The sequence below is a fragment of the Salvelinus alpinus genome, chromosome 14, assembly GCF_045679555.1.
Source record: "Salvelinus alpinus chromosome 14, SLU_Salpinus.1, whole genome shotgun sequence".
NCBI lineage: Eukaryota > Metazoa > Chordata > Actinopteri > Salmoniformes > Salmonidae > Salvelinus > Salvelinus alpinus.
This window is the reverse complement of record NC_092099.1, coordinates 31,895,067-31,915,065: the sequence shown is the minus strand read 5'-3', so window position 1 is coordinate 31,915,065 and position 19,999 is coordinate 31,895,067. Positions and strand designations below refer to the sequence as shown.

Here is a 19,999-nt window from a genome sequence, read left to right as displayed (position 1 = left end):
CAGCTTGGAGGAGGTGCTCTTGTTCTCCATGGACTTTAGTGTCCCAAAACTTTTTGGAGCTAGAGGATGCAAATTTCTGTTATAAAAGCTAGCCTTTGCTTTCCTGACTGACTGCGTGTATTGGTTCCTGACTTCCCTGAACAGTTGCATATCATGGGGACTATTCGATTCTATTGCAGTTCGCCACAGGATGTTTTTGTGCTGGTCGAGGGCAGTCAGGTCTGGAGTGAACCAAGGGCTATATCTGTTCTTAATTCTACATTTTTTGAAAGGGGTATGGTGAGGAAATTACTTTTAAAGAACGACCAGGCATCCTCGACTGACGGGATGAGGATGTGTCGATGTGAGTGCGGCCTCACTGGTTCCGTCAGTGGCGTAACACTAGGGCCCTCGCATGTAGTCGTGGTAACTTGTTTCCTGCGTTACAGCCCACTGAAGGCCCTTATCTATTAGGTGGCAGACAGAGGGGGCATAAAGGGGTGACGCATGTCAACAACTCGCCCAGAAAAAGAGGCTGGGGGATCACATGACAGGAACTGATGTAAGCCCACTGGGCACAGACGTCAATTCAATGTCTATTTCACATTGGCTCAACGTAATGTCATTGAAATGATGTGGAAACATTGTTGATTTATCCAGTGTGTGCCCAGTGGAGAGTAGTGAATAGTATCAAGTTTAGTAAGGAAAGTTTGGCATTCCATTCCTATTTTCTATCAGTGAATTGATATAGTCAATTCCACGGTAAAACAGAGCGATGGTGAGACTTTCCCTTTAAAATGTAAGCCAAACAAAAAGCAATGATTGCAAAGTTAAACAAACCATACAACTCTGTGCAGAAGGTTGACTTAACATTTTCCACAAATAATTTTTTACATTATCACATTTACTTGAACTGTGTAGATGTAAAGTTTGGTAATGGAATGACTGCACCGACAGCACAAACCCTTTTTTTGTTACCAAACTTTGCACTGTTCTTCAAGTAAATGTTTTTGTAAAATTGTCAATGGACATTGTTTAACCTAGTCCTTGTGCAGAGAGTTGTATGGTTTGTTTACATTTGCAGTCATTGGTTTTTGTTTGGCATACATTGTAATGAAAAAAATCTTAGTCTCAGCATCACTCTTACTGTGGAATTGCCCATATGTTAATGTCTTGCCATACAATATCATAATGATGGTGCCATTCTGATAATCATCCACTGTTAAATGTAAAGTGATTGGGGTCAACTCAGGAAGTGAATTGAAATTAAATTAATGAACTCAAAATTGTCCATTCTTTTCCATGGCATGTAATTCATATTCCTGTTTATTCATATTATTGTGAAAAACATTCTGAACAAGGGTATTGAATATGTTCCCAATAGGGGGCGCTATATGCCATGAGCATGCACGTGCTCCATTGACCAGTGCATAGATGGGCAGGTGGTGCCTAAACTCTTAGTCACAGCACAAGGTCATGTTAAAATAATATCCATCATTCCCCACATGAATGCTGCTATGCTGAGCCCCACGACAGGGGCGTGTGAAAGGGGCTGCAGTGTTTCCCCTGTGTGTGTGACTGACGTAAGGCCTTAATGGCCATCACACCAGAATTTCAGAGGACATAGACCCCTGTAACCTTCCCCACTAGCAGTGCTAAATCTAGAAATCTTAACCTTTAAATGGTCTAGCATAAACTTCAGGTGTTTAAACAGGCCATTTCATCATGAGCATTATGACAAAGGTATGACAACCCCTTTTTTTGAAGAGGCAGCTTTTTTCTTTTCTATCGGTTAGAGTTGGCCAGACTCCAATAACTTGTCCCATTGATCTAAAGCTAAAACGGCCCTGTGCGCACACAGCCAGACCTGAGAGAGAGCGGGCCGGGTGTAAAAACATTTTTCAACCTCTTGTTTTTTTTTGTTTGGGCTCAATCCCCGGCTCTTTCAGGGGGCATAAAGGAAGCGCTGCGCTCAGCAGGGTCATGTGGGTGAACCCTGCAGCCCAGGCGAGGGGCAGATTATAGGTGGTGATTAGGGCCTCTAATGTGTGATGAATCCTTTTCGAATCACATGATATGAACTAATGTCGCCATTTAATTATAAAACAACAGAGAGTGGGGGGGGGGGGGGGGGGGGGGGGTGAAGAGCGCACAGCTGCACTGGACCGTATAGGGGGGATGGAATGGATGACAACTGCTTTTCTAATGTTTTGTGCTCCAACACATGCCTCATACCCCAGTGAAGAAATATTTAAAAAACCAAGGGGGACTGATGGAAAGATACAAGTATTTAAGTTAAACACCTGACAACTTTTTTTTGCTTTTGCCTCATTGTCAAGCCTCAACAATACTGTATCTGACAGTAGCTGTTTTCTCCGCTTTATTTGCTCCCTGTGTAAGTTATGGATGGTTTAGTTTGTCCTTCCCATTGGCCAAAAGAGTGGGTGGACAGGATAGTGTCCACCTCCATAAATAACACAGCCCTGTAACCTTGGGAGCTGGTTTTAAAGGCTGACTCTCAATAGAGGGTTGTCGGGGTGGATTAAGTTACATTTAGGATGACCTATCCTTATTTGGGGGACTCAGGGAAGCAGTGGGCGTAGCCCTCCAATAAACACACACACACATCTCTCACTCAAACAGGGAGTTTTCATACTGAGAGATGGCACTATGATACCCTAGCACTGATCTCTGTTGAGATCAGCCCCTCTCCTCATCCCTATGTCCTTCTCATCCCCATGTTCCCACATCTCTGTCACTGGGATCTTGGATGTGTTGTCATCTTTACCTCACTTTCTCATGACAAGCCCCTCTTTCTCATGGACAGTCAAAACACAGGGTCCCTATTGGATGCACTGTTTGGCCACACTGTAGAAAAGTTACAGGACATGAAGTACTCAATACCAGGATTAGGGTATATGCCATTTTCAAATCAGTCTATTTAGGCAATAAGGCCCGAGGAGGTATGGTATATGGTCAATATACCATGACTAAGGGCTGTTCTTATGCGCAATGCGGAGTTCCAGAGGTGCCTTATTGTTATTATAAACTGGTTACCAACTTAATTAGAGCGTTAAAAATAGATGTTTTGTCATACCCGTGGTATAAGGTCTGATATACCACTTCTGTCAGCCAATCAGCATTCCTGGCTCGAACCACCCAGTTTATAATCATGATTATACAACAGGTGGGTATAATCTGGAATGCTGATTGGTTAAAAGCGCATTCCAGCCGGTGTCTTTTCCACAAGTTACCACCGGCTAAATCTATGACGTTAAAATGCCTATTTACTCTGTTCCATCTGACTGCGCAATCCACTATCTCATCAGCCCAGACAGGGAAGTTATAAACTTGATCTCCACTATAAAAAGCATCTAGACATTATCTCACATTTCTTTTAGACTAACATTTAGTTTTCAACAGCGGAGATTTGTATAAAACATACTGTCTGCCTCTCCGACATTTGCAACATTGTTTCAATATTCAAATTCGATCTAAAACTGTCCCTTAGTTATGAACGTGTAGGGTTCAGGAGTCGGGACTAGAGAGACAATGGCAGCGTATCTCAGGCAGTCGAAATCATGAATCAGCTGGCATCATTTTTATGGATATAACAAAGAAATGTCAATTGAAAAAAAGGTAAAACGAAACGAAGTGCAGCTAGTTTGCAGTCTTTCCAGCTTCAGTTTGAAGTTATTGTGTTCGCTGTGTTGTTGGCTAGCTCCTCTGAACAACAGTGTCTTATTAACTAGAGAGCACATTTTCTATGCCAGGCGAAAAATCGTGCCTCGTTAGCTCATTGTTATGGATGTATCCAAATAAATGTCACTAGATAACAACAACAGTAGCTGCATTTGTTTATCTGCACCGTTTGACGTGACTGTAAGTTAGCCGTAGTTGGCTAGCTAGCAAGCAGGGGATAAGAACGTTGCCAGCCAGTATGGCAATGGAACATTTAGAACGAACGACTGGGCCGCGTCCATAAATACAGAACAAAAAGAGTGGATGACTGGGTCGCGTCTCTGGCAATCGAACGAACGACCAGCCGGCTTTCGTTGCAACCCTAGATTTGTTTCGGGACAATATCTTGTGGAAGGATGAAATAGTATGAATAAGTTAATCAAAATAACCATTTTAATGAAAAAGTGATAATGCCCTCGAAGCCGGTGTTTGGAGGATATACTGGCACGGTTTGCCTGCCCTCGACGAACAACACCCGGCTTCTCGGGCATTATCACTTAAGTAGAAAATGGCACATTATTTTCTATGTGGATACGATTCATGAATCAAATGTAATTTAACTTGCTGAATTGACAGAATAAAACATGGAATGTATTTGGCCACACTGTTTCAATGTTCCAATGTCTTCACTATAGGTTTAATTAACATCATTGTTTAACCCCTCATTCTCTCTCACACGCACACATACCCACCCACACCCTGTCACTGAATTTTGAGGCCTTGTATTAGAAGATTATGTCTGTGGGAAGGCTATTCTAGGCCCCATAAAAACATCCAGGGCACTACTGAAATTAACAACTGGGTACTGACTGGCTAACTGAAGTATTCGGACTCTGGGGCTAGTGTGAATTTGTTAGCCGATTAAAGACTATAAATAACTGCTGTCTGTTTTGGGCCTGGCGGGCAGGGCTGGTGTCTCTGTGCCCTGGCAGCATGCAGAGCAGCTTTCCCATGGCAGCTCCTTGCCAACCCACCAGCAATCTACCAACACTCCTCAGCCACAGGACCCTGTACCCCCGCAACCTATCTGTTATCTCTCTATCTTGTCCCTCTGCCAGTCTGGCTGGCCCTGTCTGATCTATGCACCCAATACTAATCACTCCCCTCCTCCTTGTTCTGTTGTACCTACTCACATTTCTTTGTCCATTGTCATTCTCCCTACATTTCTCATCTTCTACCCACTGTTCTTCACAACTCTCAAACATGTCCACAAGTTCAGAACAGGTGTCCATTTAATTTGTAGATGTGTAGGTTTTGTTTCCCTGGTTCCCATGAGTTCCAGGAACAGCCTGAAGGGCCATTCCTTCCTCATTCTCATGCGTCAGGTGCTCCTGATCCAGGCTCTACACTAGACTCCCCTAAGCCTGGTCATTTGTTGTTTTAGGCAGGTTACGAATCACTCATTGACTCGTGAGTGCCCAATGTAGATATCATCGACACCTTGATGTCTTAATTCATATTCATAAGCCAGCTGGCTAACTACATTGCCCTCAGTTTTCTTGGGTTGCAGTTTACTATAATAATGTTGATTGTCTCTATTTTTATCCTAGTTATTATATGCCACCTCTGTGCCAAACTCATATTAACTTTCCCAGAGGTTTAATGTTGGGGAGTTGGTCCACCGGTGCTGGTAAAAGTTGCTGGGTCTGTGTGATGATGTTTAATGGATTTGTGATAGATGTTTGTCTCCAACGTGTGAGACTGACACGCTGGTCTCAATTTAATTATATGTGTGGATGTGTGTTCGCAGGGTAGTCAGCACTGGGGAGTGGTGTCACTCTTTCCTCCTTTCCAGCGCAATATCCCATTCTCACATCCAACCTTGGAATGTGAAGAGAGGGAGCGATACATTTAAAGGTCAATGAGTGTGAGCTCTTCTTGTACAAGATGCATCCCAGCTCCCCAAGATATTATCTACTCATGAAGGTACAGAATGTGTGTGTGTTGAAAATGTATACTCAAGTACAGTAGGTCCACATACTGGCTCAATTTTATTGATTGCCACATATACCGGAAATATGGTACAAAAAGTTTATTTAATAACAGTTTTGTAAACATTTGAGGTAAATTAACATTTACATCAACTTGTTTTTACAAAATGTCATACACAAGGCACTTCTCTTAAGACAGCATTGAAACAGGCTGTTGTTCTGAGCATACAGTAGATGGTTCCTACTCCCTGACTGGCCAGAGAAATCACACTCAGCATGACACACATCAAGAGTTTGAAGAAAGCTACTGTATATTAACCTATTGGATGAGGGGCTTGCGGGCAACTCAAAACGATACACAAGTTGCTGTGTGTAGAAGAAGAATAGGGCCGGCTACCCAGCTAACATTGTCTCAACATTAGTGTGATGTTTTAATTCGAGCTAACCAGAGAGTTACAGGAATGTGTTGAGAACATAGTGAAAGCACTGAGTGAGCACACAGGAAATACTCACAGCCCACTTTTTTCTATATTTGAAAACCCAAACTTTCTGCAATCGTCTCAGACCATGACATTTGACGTATTTTTTTAATTGAAATTCTGTCTTTAACGCAAAGAGCCGTTGTGTTTAACTGTTAAGACATTTTCCTTTAAAGATTATAAACATCGGCAGTCTGGTGTCTTTTCCAGTCTCTCTCCTACCAATATAAACTTCTTAGAACAGCATGTTTTGCCTAAATGTGCAAATCTTTTACCTTTTTACTAAAATGTAAACTTTGAGAACCAAAATGACAAATGCAAATAACACAGATTTTTTTGTGGTTTGGTACATTTAAATAGTTTAAATGAAAAGGTAACATACATTGGGAAAAACGGTTGTCCCAATAAGAGTAACACTGTTATAAGCAAAGGATTGCATAGTCTCCTCGGGTAGTCTCTCCACGGTTGTAACTATGGTTTCTAGTTTGCATTGAATGTTTGTTGTTGTGTTTATTTATGATCCTTCTCTAACTATAAATTATAAGCATATGGTAATTTTAAAGTATAAGAACTATGTAATAATTACATAGAAGTGTGGTATTATACCAATCATGTTTCACAAATCATTTTAGAAAAGGCCTATTTTAAGCGAATGATTGTGTTATGCAATTACTTGCATAGCTTTTCAGTTATTCAAGATGGTTCAGGTAATCTACAAGGTGAAATATTACATTTACACTAACTAGGCGGAAGCATGTGCTTCCCATTGTTTACAACAGGTGAAGTAGTCAGTAATAGTTGAGCTTCTATCAAAAATAAGAAATGAGGATGGACTTTTCATCCTGGCGTTATGACACTTGCCACATCATTGCATTTGTCCGTTTTGTACCATATAGCTGTTTTGGTTGTCATAAACTGACTACAGTTTAGAAATTAGATTTCATTATAATTCAATTCTTTTTTTCTTTTCTTTTTTAAATAGCACTTTTAAGAAAAACCAATAAAGTATCACGTGATGTATGAGAGTGAGTTACCCTCAACATGAAGATACAATATTTAAAAAGTGATATTGTGTTTATGATGACTGCAATAAACATGGTTATCATAAATATATAAAAAACCAAATCTTATTTACCGTCTTAAGTTGAAGCATTTGGTTTATATTTTGTTTTCAACCTCTTTAAAATCGGATGTCAACTTTTCATTGTGCATATGGCAGTGTGCTTTTTAATTTCAGGCAAAAACAAATACTTTATTTGCTTAATTTCTGCATTCGAGAATCAAATGTAGGAGCAGGGGCTGGAACCATGGAACCTTATAACAGCTGTAGACTACAAGAACACATTCAACTTCTAGTTTTGACCCATAATCCGGTTATAGTTTGTGTGTAAATTATGTGTTCAGTAAGTGGATCCTGGGTAAAACTCAGACAGATAAATGGGTCTGCAGACCAGTTAGTGAATCGGTGAGTTGTAGTTTGCATTTACAGATTCCACTGTTACTCTTCAAACACATAATACAAAAAATAGCTAGGCTATTTCCTGAATATTATAAAAAATAAAAGTTATTTAGATTGTGAAATTCAGGAAGTGTCAAAGTACAATATAAAAGTTTGATAATGAACAAGCAAATGTTGTCCCCATATTGGTGTCATTGCTGACATTGAACAGTATTCTTCATCTTAGAGAAAGAATGAGAGCATACATGTTTGGATTTAGTTTGTCTTGCAAGCGACTTTCTGATACACCAAAAAAATGATTAAAAATAACTTGTTTTAAGAAAGACTCAACTTGAAGGAACTGTATAACAGCATAAGAGTAAACATACTAAACACACAAGTGGTTTCAAAACACCCTGTACTTACTTGTTCCACATAACAGTTTTATTCGAAGTTGGTTCTCAGCAATTTGCCAACCGAACTCAACGACTTGATGAATGTACAGTATCATTCCTAATTGGAATAAATAGGCTTTTATGTTCATCAAATAAACAGAACAACAATAACCACTGTTGACAAGAGCACATTGACACAGACCAGGCCATTGAAACCAAAATCAAACAAAAAAGTTACTTGGCCATTTTAAACTGGAATAAGAACCATAAAGTCCCCTGATGTCCAGTATATCGAAGCCTTCAGCTTGTCAGACCATTTTAACCAACATTGCACAATCAGACTGTGTGCATTTTTTATTCTAACATGTATGCTACAACTCACCACCTTGTACTGATATCAACTGCTGTTAATAGATATATATACTAGGCAACAACTCCAGTTCCAGCCCCCTGCCTCACATTGCCTCCATTAAAAAAACAAAATTATTTTTATTTTATTTTGTACTTTTTATATAGAAAAATCATTGGGGGCTTTGGGAGGTTGGAGGTGTATTTAGGGGGACTGACTATACTGCCAGGTCGTTGGGCCTGGATCTGATGCTGCTGCTCTTGCTGGCCCTGCTGAGCCGGCGAGGGTCTGTGACCATAACGGGGGGCTCGTGCATTTCCACTGTGGTGGTGATGTGGCCTCCCTCCTGATCGCCATTCCCCCCACTCAAACTGCCCCCACTGGAGCTAGGGTTGGTGGTGGTGGTGGGGGGAGCAGCTTCACGGGGCAGCTGCTCACTATCAGAGGGAGAGGAGGAGGAGGAGGAGGTGGCCTTCATCTCCCGAGTCTGCTGCTCGGTGGCCAGGTTGGCCCAGTTCTGCTGCGTGGTCAGCCTGTGGTTGTTGTTGCTGCTCATGTAGTAGGAGGATGAGGGCTTCTCCTGCAGGGGGTCCATCTTGAACTCTGCCCGGGAGGCTTCTGCCATGGGCGGCAGGAAGGCACCGCTCCCAGCCGTCACGTCCGTGTACATTGATGGGTAGCTGAGGTTGGGAAGGGCAGTTCTGGAGGCTGAAGTCATGGACTCAGGCCCCACACCATCAGAGCAGGGCAGCAATGCATGATCAGGGGTGACCATTCCCTGTTTAACTTTCTTCCACCCAAGGTGATAGATCTCTAACAAATTCAGCAAAAGAGACAAGCAAGCCACCACAAGCATAAATATGATGAAAATCGTCTTTTCAGTGGGCCTAGATATGAAGCAGTCCACAGTGTTGGGGCAGGGCCACCGTGCACACTTGTATAGCGGCCTCAGCTGGAAGCCATAGAGAAAATACTGACCTAAAATGAACCCCACTTCAAAAAGGGTCTTGAATATGATGTTGAACACATAGGTGCGTAGCAGGGCACCTCTAATGCGGATCTTGCCATGCTCATCCCTGATAGGTGGCTTCTCCTTTTTACCACCTCCTCGTCCTCTTCCTCCACCTGCATCCCCTTTGCCGTTGTAAAGGAGTTCATTCTCCTCCTGGAGTCTGTTGGCCTTTCGCAGCTCCTCCTCCTTCTCTTTCCGCTTCTCCTCCATGCGGACGATGTGCAGTACATGACCCAGGTAGATGAGGGTGGGCGTGGACACAAAGATGATCTGCAGCACCCAGAAGCGAATGTGCGAGATGGGGAAAGCCTCATCATAGCAGACGTTCTCACACCCAGGCTGCTGTGTGTTGCAGGTGAAGTCAGACTGCTCGTCGCCCCACACATCCTCAGCTGCCGCTCCCAGCACCAGGATCCTGAAGATGAAGAGGACAGTCAGCCAGACCTTGCCGATTACTGTTGAGTGTTCCTGTGCATTCTCCAACAGACGCCCCAGAAAGCTCCAGTCACCCATGCTTCAAGATTTCTAGCCTAGGGAGAAAGTACAGTCTGGAGCAAACAGAGGGAGGAGGGGAAGAAGAGACAAGGAGAGGGGGAAAAAGAGATTGTCAGGAAACCTGTCAAAGTGATGCTGTGTAACATAAAGCATAAATAGCAGTCAAATAAAACATGGACAGAGAAGCATTACACACCTAGAGAGAGAAAGCAGAGGTCTCATCACCCACAAACATACAAATGGTTAATCACACTTCACATCGGCACAACACATTAAGCGCTTATTAAATGAGTTCCATAAAATGGCCTTGAAGAAGTCATTGACGTAAACCGCTGAATCAATTGTCTCAATCGAACAATTGGTCAAAGGAAGTGAACGGTATAGAAATGTTCTGTAATGTCATATAATTTTGTGAAGCCCCCTATTTCACTATTTAGCTTAGAACTATGAACCTGACATTTATGCTAACACTCTTTCACTATCCTGTTCTCTCTCTCTCCCACTCTTTCTCTCAGTTACTGTCAAACACACACCCTCACACACACTCTCTCTCTCTCTCTCTCTCTCTCTCTCTCTCTCTCTCTTTCTCGCTCTCTCACCCGCTCGCTCCGCTGCACAGATGGCATGTGCTGAGATCAACATTATAATGTTCAAAAACAGCAGCGAGCAGAGGTTGAACTGCGGTGTGTAGGCCCTGACACACACAACTCCCACTGTTACAGATCCAATAGGGCCATAGGGGTCAAGTTCAAAGACATAACATACGATCTTCAACATTTAATAGCCCATTATATCCTATGATCTACTGAATTACTTTTACATTGAGAACGGAGGCAGCTATAGGCCTCTTTTAACATGATGACAATTATTAATTAGCTAAATCTAATACATCTCTACCTCACTTGTTAAAAAAGGATGAGAGAAGAAGTAACCAATGCAGAGGCCATTTGATGTTTGAGTCTAAAAAATGTGTGCTCTTTTAATGGCAATTGAATGGTAATTTGTATCAGAAATTGCAGCCAATAAATGCAAATACACCATACTCACAATAACATGCATTGACTAAACTATTAACTATGCAATAATGTATAACGTCATGCGGCATAAATTAAACCAAACAGAATAATCAGATGACAGTTTCCCATAATGATGGTCAAAAACAAGCTCTTAGAATGTTTTTTAACTGACCTCTGAATATACCCTAGTCACACGAAACACTGTTGAATACAGGAGCATGAAGACATTTGTCCTAATGCCTTTTGTTATCAATATATAGCGTTTGGTTAGCGTTGTGCACATGAACTTGCCAGTAGATGCCTATCAATCTACTATTCACACCAAAACCAAAACACAAGCAGGAACATAAAATAGTTTGAACTTACTAAAATGTTTTTCTATTGACGGTAATAAATCCATCGACTAGGGTTCAGAATATATATGACACCTGTAACGAAAAAAAGTATAAATCAGTTAACATATTCGTCCATGAATGTATTTACATCAAACCCAAACTAAAACGAAGCCTATTCCCTTAGATTTAAGCAGACTGGCACATAAAACGTATGTTATTTTGTTTAATGATGGGTATTCTTTGGTTTACTAGTATTTTGTCACTCTTATTGAAGTGACAATTACCATAATCTGATTCATAACTAGTATGGCGTCATGAATTAGGATGTTAATTAGATTGGGAAGACAGGCATTTTGACAAATAATTTATATGCAAATACATTTTTATTTTGAAATATGCTTTCACCTATTTCTCTCTCCTTATCAATAGCCCACCCTATAGTTTGTATCCTGATTAAAATATTGTAAAAAATATATATATATAATAATTATAATATATATAGGCCTATATAGTTCACAGCAAATATATATGAAATATATATTAAGAAGTGCTAACATTATAGGCCTACGCATATTGATACAACTTCAGATGAATCGATACCAAAATTGTTGTTCGATGGGTCTGATGATGACCCACCCCAAATCAATGCTGGTCTCATCAGAATTTGAAGTGCTGATCAAGAGGGAAAAATGGGCATCTAACTATTGAAGTCATCAGGGCTATGGGAAACATAAATGACTGTATAAAACAATGCAGAATGCTTTAACATGTATATGTTTAATATATTTGTATTTGCATTATCACTGCTATTATTAGGCTAGTATAAAGACTACATTATTAGAATACCATATCTGATAAGGTTGGAATGCTGCATGTTTTTTGTTTTTGTTTTGTCTAAACACGTATATCAGTCCAGACAATGTCTCATCAGTTTATACAAACCGAATACATTGAATATCAGATGTTTTATGAAGGTTTTGTTTATACCTTTGTTATCCTATTATTTAAACCTGATTATAATAGAGGGTTACTACTGTAATTTATAATAATTAAAATAGGCACACTCACACTCAACATTGACATTAAATAAAATGTGCTAATATATAAGTTACCAGCATCACGGTCTAGGATGACAGTGCCGGGAAAGATATTCACACCTAATTTCAATCATACCTTAAACTGGGGAAGCCCAACTTAAATATCGAAAGCAATATCCGTCTGCCATTGGTGCCATATTTTGAGTGCGTCGGATAGCCTACAGACCTCCCAAGGAAGCTGGTAACCTCCCCTCTCCCCCTGTCCCCAAATTCTGGCACCTCTGCCAGCTTACCAAACTCTTTTAAACGCAGCCAGGCCAAGATATTCATGCACAAACTTCTTCACACGTGGATTCGCCGCCAAACTTGCGCAAGGAAAGTTCGTTTTTCCGAGGCGAATTTAACTTGGAAATGGGTTTCCGCGAAGGGCAGCTCCCTCCAGTTCCCAGTTATCGCGACTGTCACATTGTGTGACCATGCATGAATGAATTCAGAAAGTCATCACCCTGGACCAATGCACGCCACGCCCCTGTAAAATATATATTTTTAAATTCATCGCTCAAGCTTCAACTATAGGCTATGCAGTCTGGGGGTGTATGTTATCCCGGAAAAGTGGGTTCTGCGTTCATTCTTTTACATCTGACCTTTGGCCTACTATAGTGGTTGAATTAGGCGATTTTGACAATACAGTAGGCCTATACATTAACCCACCTGTGAGAAATAGTTCATTTGGAATGCTGGGGAGAACATAGGCCTGTCAAATAAAATATTGATGTGATTTAAGTATTTATTATTCTACACTTCACTAGAATAAAATGAATTTATTTGTCATATATGGCTATCAAAAGTTACACTGCAAATGCAGTCACCCACCCCAAAACCTATATCAATAACCTACTGCCCTCTCTTGGTTGTCCAGAGAAGCGCATCCTAGTGACTGAGGTTGATGCGCATGCGATCAATCATTGTTATTACAACCGATAGTCCAACAGTGTAGTGTGAAAGGAATAAGTATCATTTTTTAAATTTTTATTAAACAGTCTCAAGACTGGGGTCAAAGTGCAGATAGCTAATAAAAAAAATACAAATCAAACATCCTTCAAATAATATGCAGTTAGAAAGCTAATAGATATCCCCTAACTGCTGTAAGGGAAGTGTGACCATTGAGGCTTTCAAATGTTGCATTTACAGATATCCTTTTGCATTTCCTCTAAACAATCACAATATAAAAATAGCACCTCAACAACTGAATATTGAGAGATAGTTAGCCTACAGTTTGCTTTCCATGACAATGTCCAAATCATGAGCCATCACAAAATGTGTGGGATGCATCTAACTGGTAAAACTGTCCTTACGTCTTCCCAGGGAACAGTCAGATTGTCACTACAGTGATACAAGTTATGGTGTTCCAACTTCTACATGTATTTTTGGACGGAGCACATTAAGCCATTTTTGCCTGTAGATCAGTCTGCATACTCACATTGAAAGAGGTACACTGATTAGTTCAGTGGCTAAAATAAGCAACAAGCTGAAAGACAACACCCCCAGTTAGGATCTGTAGCCAGGTTTACCACCAGTCTTGACTACAATAGGCTATGTCTGTCACAGTTGGCATAATGCTCAGAGGGCCAGTTTCCAGGACCCAGCTTAAGCCTACTCTTGGACCAAAAAGCACTTTCCAATTAATATTCCTAATTGAGCATGCCTTCTAGTCTAGGCATAGGCTTCATCTGGGTCCAGGAAACGTGCCCAGAATGTTCAACTGGATCAGCCATCTTCCCTGAAAACATTGTGCATCAGGTACTATTTGACACTGCTGATAGCGACTCTCTTAAGGCACTGCATCTTAAAATTGCTTTGGTACTTGTGAAATTTCACTCGTCACTGTTAGAATGCAGGCAGATGTGTGTACACAGGTGATCCTCAAATAGAACTTGGAGCTATACTGCACATTTGTGAGTTTCTGCTTTGGAAAAGTCTCCCACAAAAACTGAACAAACACAATGTTAACCAATTCTGGTTGCTCTCCACGAATAAAACATCAAACTCCTGCACACACATTGTAAACCAGAAGGTGGCACTCTAGACCCATTTTTCACTTCTGTTCAACCTCTCACTCCCTGAACATACAAGCACCTTATATTGATATCAATAACAATACATTAAAATTCTAGCACGTTAAAACTTTTAGAACTCTAAAAGTAGTTTAGGGCACTGAGAGAGAAATATCCTCTACATGAGCAGACTCTGGGTTAGGCCGGTCCTCAGCTGCTACAGGCATCTAGAATACAAGTATGGTCTCATCTAATGGTAACAAAACACTGATAGATTTCTATTCCCTAGTTATGTGTAGTCTCTAATGGAAAAGAACAGGCACTGGGCTGTCCTCACACAGTCTTGTTGCTGGAGGAATCGGTAACAGACGACAGCAGCATCTGATTCTTTTTATTCTGTAGTAGAGACTTGTCCGGGGCCACATGATCAGGGTGAGCATAGGCACGGTTCTTCTTGGAAATCCTGGCGGAGCACCTCATCAGGGCCTTGGCAATGAGGTAGGCCAGCTCAGCCACATTGAGCACCATGCAGATGGCAGAGGAGACCACCATGAAGATGGTGAATATGGTCTTCTCCGTAGGTCGTGAAATGAAGCAGTCCACCTTGTTGGGGCAGGGCCATTGCTCACACTTCACCAGACGAGGCATCTGGAAGCCGTCGTAGACAAAGTAGAGTGCATACATGAAGCCAGCCTCAAAGATGAGGCGGAAGAACAGGCTGCAGGTGTACGTCCACCACAGAGGCCCAGTGATGGACAGACGCCTCCTCTTTAGAGTCTCCAGGTCCACCTGCCTGGTCTTGTCATCACCACCGCTTCGTGAGGCCGCGATGATGTGCCGCTTGTCCCCACTCTTCCTGTAAGCCACATGCATGGCCACCAGCAGGGCCGGTGTGGACACGAAGATCAGCTGTAGGCACCAGAGGCGGATGTGTGACACTGGGAAGAAGTGGTCGTAGCAGACGTTCTTGCAGCCGGGCTGCTGGGTGTTGCAGGTGAAGTCAGCCTGCTCGTCTCCCCACACGCTCTCTGCAGCCAGTACCAGGATGGTGATACGGAAGATGAAGAGGACAGACAGCCAGATCTTCCCCAGGCTGGTGGAGTGTTTGTTCACCCCGCCCAGCTGGGTGTACAGAGCAACCCAACTCATCTCTAAGGCAACTTTGTCTGAGACCACCTGGAGAACACAAGAATGGAAAGAAGGATACAAATTAATTTCAGTTCTTAGTGGACATCAAAGGTTTCATTTTCAGAAAACCAAACAGACCAGGGTAGGAAAACAGTAGACCGACATCACTGTTAAGTGTTTGTTTTAGTCCCCCCCCCCATTTAAAAAACCTAACCAAAAGGTCCAACCCAAAACTGTACAATTTAACACTAAGTGGTGTTTCTCCAATACATTTCAAGACATCTACTGTATATAATGTATATCAGTGGGTCACAACCTTTTTTGGTTACTGTACCACCAACTGAATTTTGCTCTGCCCGGAGTACCCCCCCATGTGCATTTTAGCAGTAAGCCTATGGTCTCATGAGTCTTGTCTATCCACAGGGGTACTTGAGAAGTACCCCCAGGGGTCCTGGTTGGGAACCACTGATGTACAGTATATAATGTGTGTTTTCAGTCAAGTAATTACCTTCACACAACACTGGCTAGTGGCTATCAAAAGTGAGGCTATATTGAGAGATGGATCAAAATAATCATGTCACATAAGAAAGTGAATTCCCATTAACTTAGAGAAATCAATGAAATTGCTTTTGTTTTCATTATAATAGGCGACAAAATGTCAGAAACTGTCCATAACAATTCGCCAATCAATCACATTATATCAAGTTTGGTTTCCTCATCGAATTTCTAACCTGACAATTCTAACCTGTATATCAGGCGGAAAACATCTAAATCTCATTCACCAGCGGCTGTATCATTACATAAAGCCGAATAAAACCGTTGAATATGCGGCACGAATGATTCACAAATCACAGCTATCTCACCTCCCACTTTCCTGGAATATCAGCAAACTTCCATCAACTTCAGTTTTCGGTGCTCTTTAACGCCGTCTTGTCAAGTAACTCCAAACGTAGAAGAGTAAAGTGTGATTTGTTTGGAAGCAAGTCCAACTGAGAAAGCTGCGCGTGTGAGCTCTGGAGCGATGCACCTGAGTTTTTATAATCTTCTCCTCTTGAGGAGGATCCACCGGCTAGGGGCGAGACCAAGGAAAAGAGCACTCATCAACCTCACTCGCTAATCGGAATACTGGGACATGTTCAGGACAGAGTAGGCCTATGTATTTTTATGACTACCAGAATCTACTATTTGGTTTCGAAGTATTGAAACCAAACCATATGATTTCAATTAGAAGTATTAGAAGTAATAAACAACCGGAAAATGTTGTCATCATTTGAAATAGGTTACATGTCATATTAAACAGCATATAAACACTCTAAATATGTCAGGAGCCAAACAAGTAGCCTAAGAACGAACGAAAATGAATTATTTAGGCTATATTATTTCAAGGCTATAGTCTACAAAGAAATACAATACATCGTAAAGCATTTGCGAGTGCGACACACTAGGATGTCGGACATTAAGCCTCAGCATTTAAATAACATTTCGTTGTATTAAATCATTATAGTCTATAAATTGCACATCTAGGCTGTGACTTACTTAGAATTAAAATCAAATGAAACGAAAAATGCCTATTAGGCTCCAGCTACAGTCCCTTTGAATTCATTTTTAGAAACATGAGTTTGGCCTGAGTCACTGCTTTCAGGCTCAGGTGATGGTGCCTAGAGAACATGCCAGCAGCGGAGAATATGCGCTCAGTGCTTGCAGAGCCACTGGGAATGCTAAACACCCTTGGGACACTCTTGCCAGGCTGGGCAGGGATGAGTATGTGTTTTTTTCTGTAGGTAGGCCTAAAGGATTTTAGGTAAAATAACCCTATCAAAACGGAAAGCTCCTTGCAAGAGGTAATATGCCAGGCATATTGGGCCAAAAATCATTGATGGCCTATTGTATAGATAATAGAACAAAAATTAACGAAGCTTAATCTGATTTTTAGTTTATAAATACTTTCCTACAATGACACACCTAGCTAGCTACCCATCTCGTTTCTTTGTTAGCATTTGCACGTAGCAAGTACACGATAAGGCTTTCGGGATAACTTTCTTTTCAGATTCCACAACGATTCTTCAGTTCACCGCACTCCCTCTTTTTTTAAAACCGTTAACTAGGCAAGTCAGTTAAGAACACATTCTTATTTACAATGACGGCCTACCAGAAGGCAAAAGGCCTCCTGCGGGACGGGGGCTGGGATTAAAAAGAAAAATAGAAAACAAAACACACATCACGACGAGAGACTTAAACAACACAGCACTTACTCCTCATCTTTGTAAATCACCTTGATTTTTCACCTGTGTGTTTTATCAGTTTCTTTAGGAAAATATTTTGCATACTAAATGACAGTAGCCAAAGCAAATGGCTATAGCAGCACACAAGTACTCTACAAATGCATGCTGGTCCGGCGATGCCCTGAGCTCGTGAAGTGAGCGCTACTGGAGAAACTGGAGCCGGGGAGAAGGACCATGCTCCCGCATTTGGGAAACTCGCTCCACTTCCCGCTCTATATGATTAAACATTCTGAACGTTTAATTTAACTGAATACACCCTGTGATCACATTCATTTCAAATGTACTGTTGACAGATCGAGACACTTAACCCAGAAACAGACACTTGAATTCGGTGTTAATTACTGGTCAAGCATACTGTATAAAGTACATAGTCATCATGAGTCACAAGATCACCAGAACAAATGTAGGCATGACCGAAGAGGGATTTTTTTTTTTTTTTAATGTTCAACCCATTTAACAGATCCCAATCATAGTTGTCCAAAATGTGACGTAACACAATATGAAAAACCCTATGATGTATCTTTAATCAATTCATGTTTGTTGTTTTTCTTTAGTTCTTGATAAGGACAATTCAAATGTATTCCAATCCTAGAGAAATTCAACATTTTAATAAAAAATTAAAAATTCGCTAAACAAGTTTATCACATTGACATTTCATATTCACAATTCAATAAACCATTGTGGTATGACCAAACCATTACTTCCTTTGTCTGATCATCAACTTGTTGATTGCATAAAACATGGTTATATTTCAGGCAATCAATCCCCAGATTGGTTTATTGTGTGTGTGGGCTCCTACAGTAACATCCCAGATTGGTTGAGCGATTGTGTGTGAGGACTCAGGGCTACAGTATTCATTAACATCCCCAGTGTAGGCACCACAGAGATCAGATAATTCTCATCACCATGCTCCTCAGGCTGAGTGAGGGTCAGTGAAGGCCTGAGTGATGGACAGAAGAGTCCCAGACACAAGCTTATCTTGTACATCAGTGGTGTTGATAGTCCAGTGGTCACTTCTTGAGCTTGGCCAGGCCCATGAGGAGCTGATCCCTCCTCTCTCTCCTAGCAGACAGGTGCTGCGGGTCAGCTCACACATCTCCTGTAGGGATACATCAGAGGAGGAGAGGGAGGGAGAAGATGAGATGAGTAGAGAGAATTAATTGAAGTTTTAGCTGCTGGGATTTCTTTCCGCTGTTGGCCTGGTAAAATATTTCCTTGGTTGGATACACTTGGATGCATTAAATTGGTCCAATTTGAAATATTTTCTGCTTATGGTCAGGGTGTTCTCACACGACAGCTTCCCATCTGTGGAGAATAATGTTTGTACAGCCTGATGGCATATGGTTGAGTAATGTCTAATTAACAGAGTAAAGTTCTAGAGGGGGAAATATGTAGAACGCTCGACCTTGAGCTCCTTGGACTAAAAGTTCCACATGTAAACATTGCCCTCTTTGAACTAACCCAGTTTCACACCTCCTTCGAACTTGATTAGTCAAATCTGAAGATATTTTTCCTAGTCCTAGAATCTAGTGGAGTTAGTACAAACAGTTCAACACACAAACACATAAGCCTACTTTGTTGATGCGCTCGGCTGCCTCCCCAGAGAATTTGGGAACAGGTCCAAAAGTGGTCAGAACACTCCTCATGCCCTCTCTGTAGCGCTGGAGTTAGTCCTCCAGAACTGGGAGAGTGGACCATACATAGAGGGTTGGCCAGACTTTACGGCAATGAGAAGATCTTATTTGTTACAGAAGTTCAGAGCAGCAAAATCAGATCTGTATGGTCTCACTATGACCGAAAATGAACATCTTCCAAGTCATTTAGTCATTCTATAATGATTCTAGTAAGGGTTCTAGAGATCTAGGGTGTAAGCATTTAAATGAGTAACTTGTTTCTTAGGTGTAAAATGCTATTCCCCGTTTTCTTACTCCCAAGTTGAACACTGAATGTGTACATGAACATTACAGGGACAGACTAAAGCTATCATTTCAGTGTGATAACTGCCAGCTACATCCAACTAAGCTCTCTCAGAGTTATGTTTTTGGTGGGAGAGATCTCACCTGACTAGGACAATTTCAGTGATCCTTTCTCTCCTTCTCTCTTCTGCTTCAATAGTCTGAACAAAATAAGTGCATGGCTCCTTCAGTCTCGTGTTTAGCTTATAAAATTACTTTGCTTTCTAGTTTAAGGGCTTTTCTGTGTCCTAACTGGAAAGTATAGTCACTCAGCCAGAGCAAAGCAGAGTGGACCGGAGTGTTTTACAATCTGATTGGACTGGTTAGACTAGACGACCTACAGTCACAACAGGAATGGGCTTGAGTAACCTTT

At 41.4% G+C, this 19,999-nt stretch overlaps 2 protein-coding genes, 1 long non-coding RNA gene and 1 pseudogene across 3 annotated transcripts; 1 reads left to right on the top strand and 3 right to left on the bottom strand.

The window, feature by feature from the left end:
- The first annotated feature begins 3,189 nt into the window (after positions 1-3,189).
- LOC139538791 (uncharacterized) lies at positions 3,190-10,121 on the top strand. Its single transcript, XR_011667808.1, has 3 exons — positions 3,190-3,618; positions 5,471-5,646; positions 9,680-10,121. It is a non-coding gene; the product is annotated as an uncharacterized lncRNA (long non-coding RNA).
- Positions 5,738-9,837, bottom strand: LOC139538787 (gap junction alpha-3 protein-like). Its single transcript, XM_071341221.1, has 2 exons — positions 9,291-9,837; positions 5,738-9,125 (listed from the first exon to the last, which is right to left on the bottom strand). Exons 1-2 carry the CDS (start codon positions 9,835-9,837, stop codon positions 8,530-8,532), a joined length of 1,143 nt encoding a protein of 380 aa, XP_071197322.1. The 3' UTR covers positions 5,738-8,529.
- Positions 10,122-13,221: 3,100 nt separating the features above from the next.
- On the bottom strand, positions 13,222-16,522 carry LOC139538788 (gap junction beta-2 protein-like). Its single transcript, XM_071341222.1, has 2 exons — positions 16,253-16,522; positions 13,222-15,437 (listed from the first exon to the last, which is right to left on the bottom strand). Exon 2 carries the CDS (start codon positions 15,408-15,410, stop codon positions 14,595-14,597), a length of 816 nt encoding a protein of 271 aa, XP_071197323.1. The 5' UTR covers positions 15,411-15,437; positions 16,253-16,522; the 3' UTR covers positions 13,222-14,594.
- An 817-nt stretch (positions 16,523-17,339) lies between these two features.
- The window catches only part of LOC139538790 (lambda-crystallin-like), a 35,179-nt pseudogene continuing 32,519 nt past the window's right edge, over positions 17,340-19,999 (bottom strand).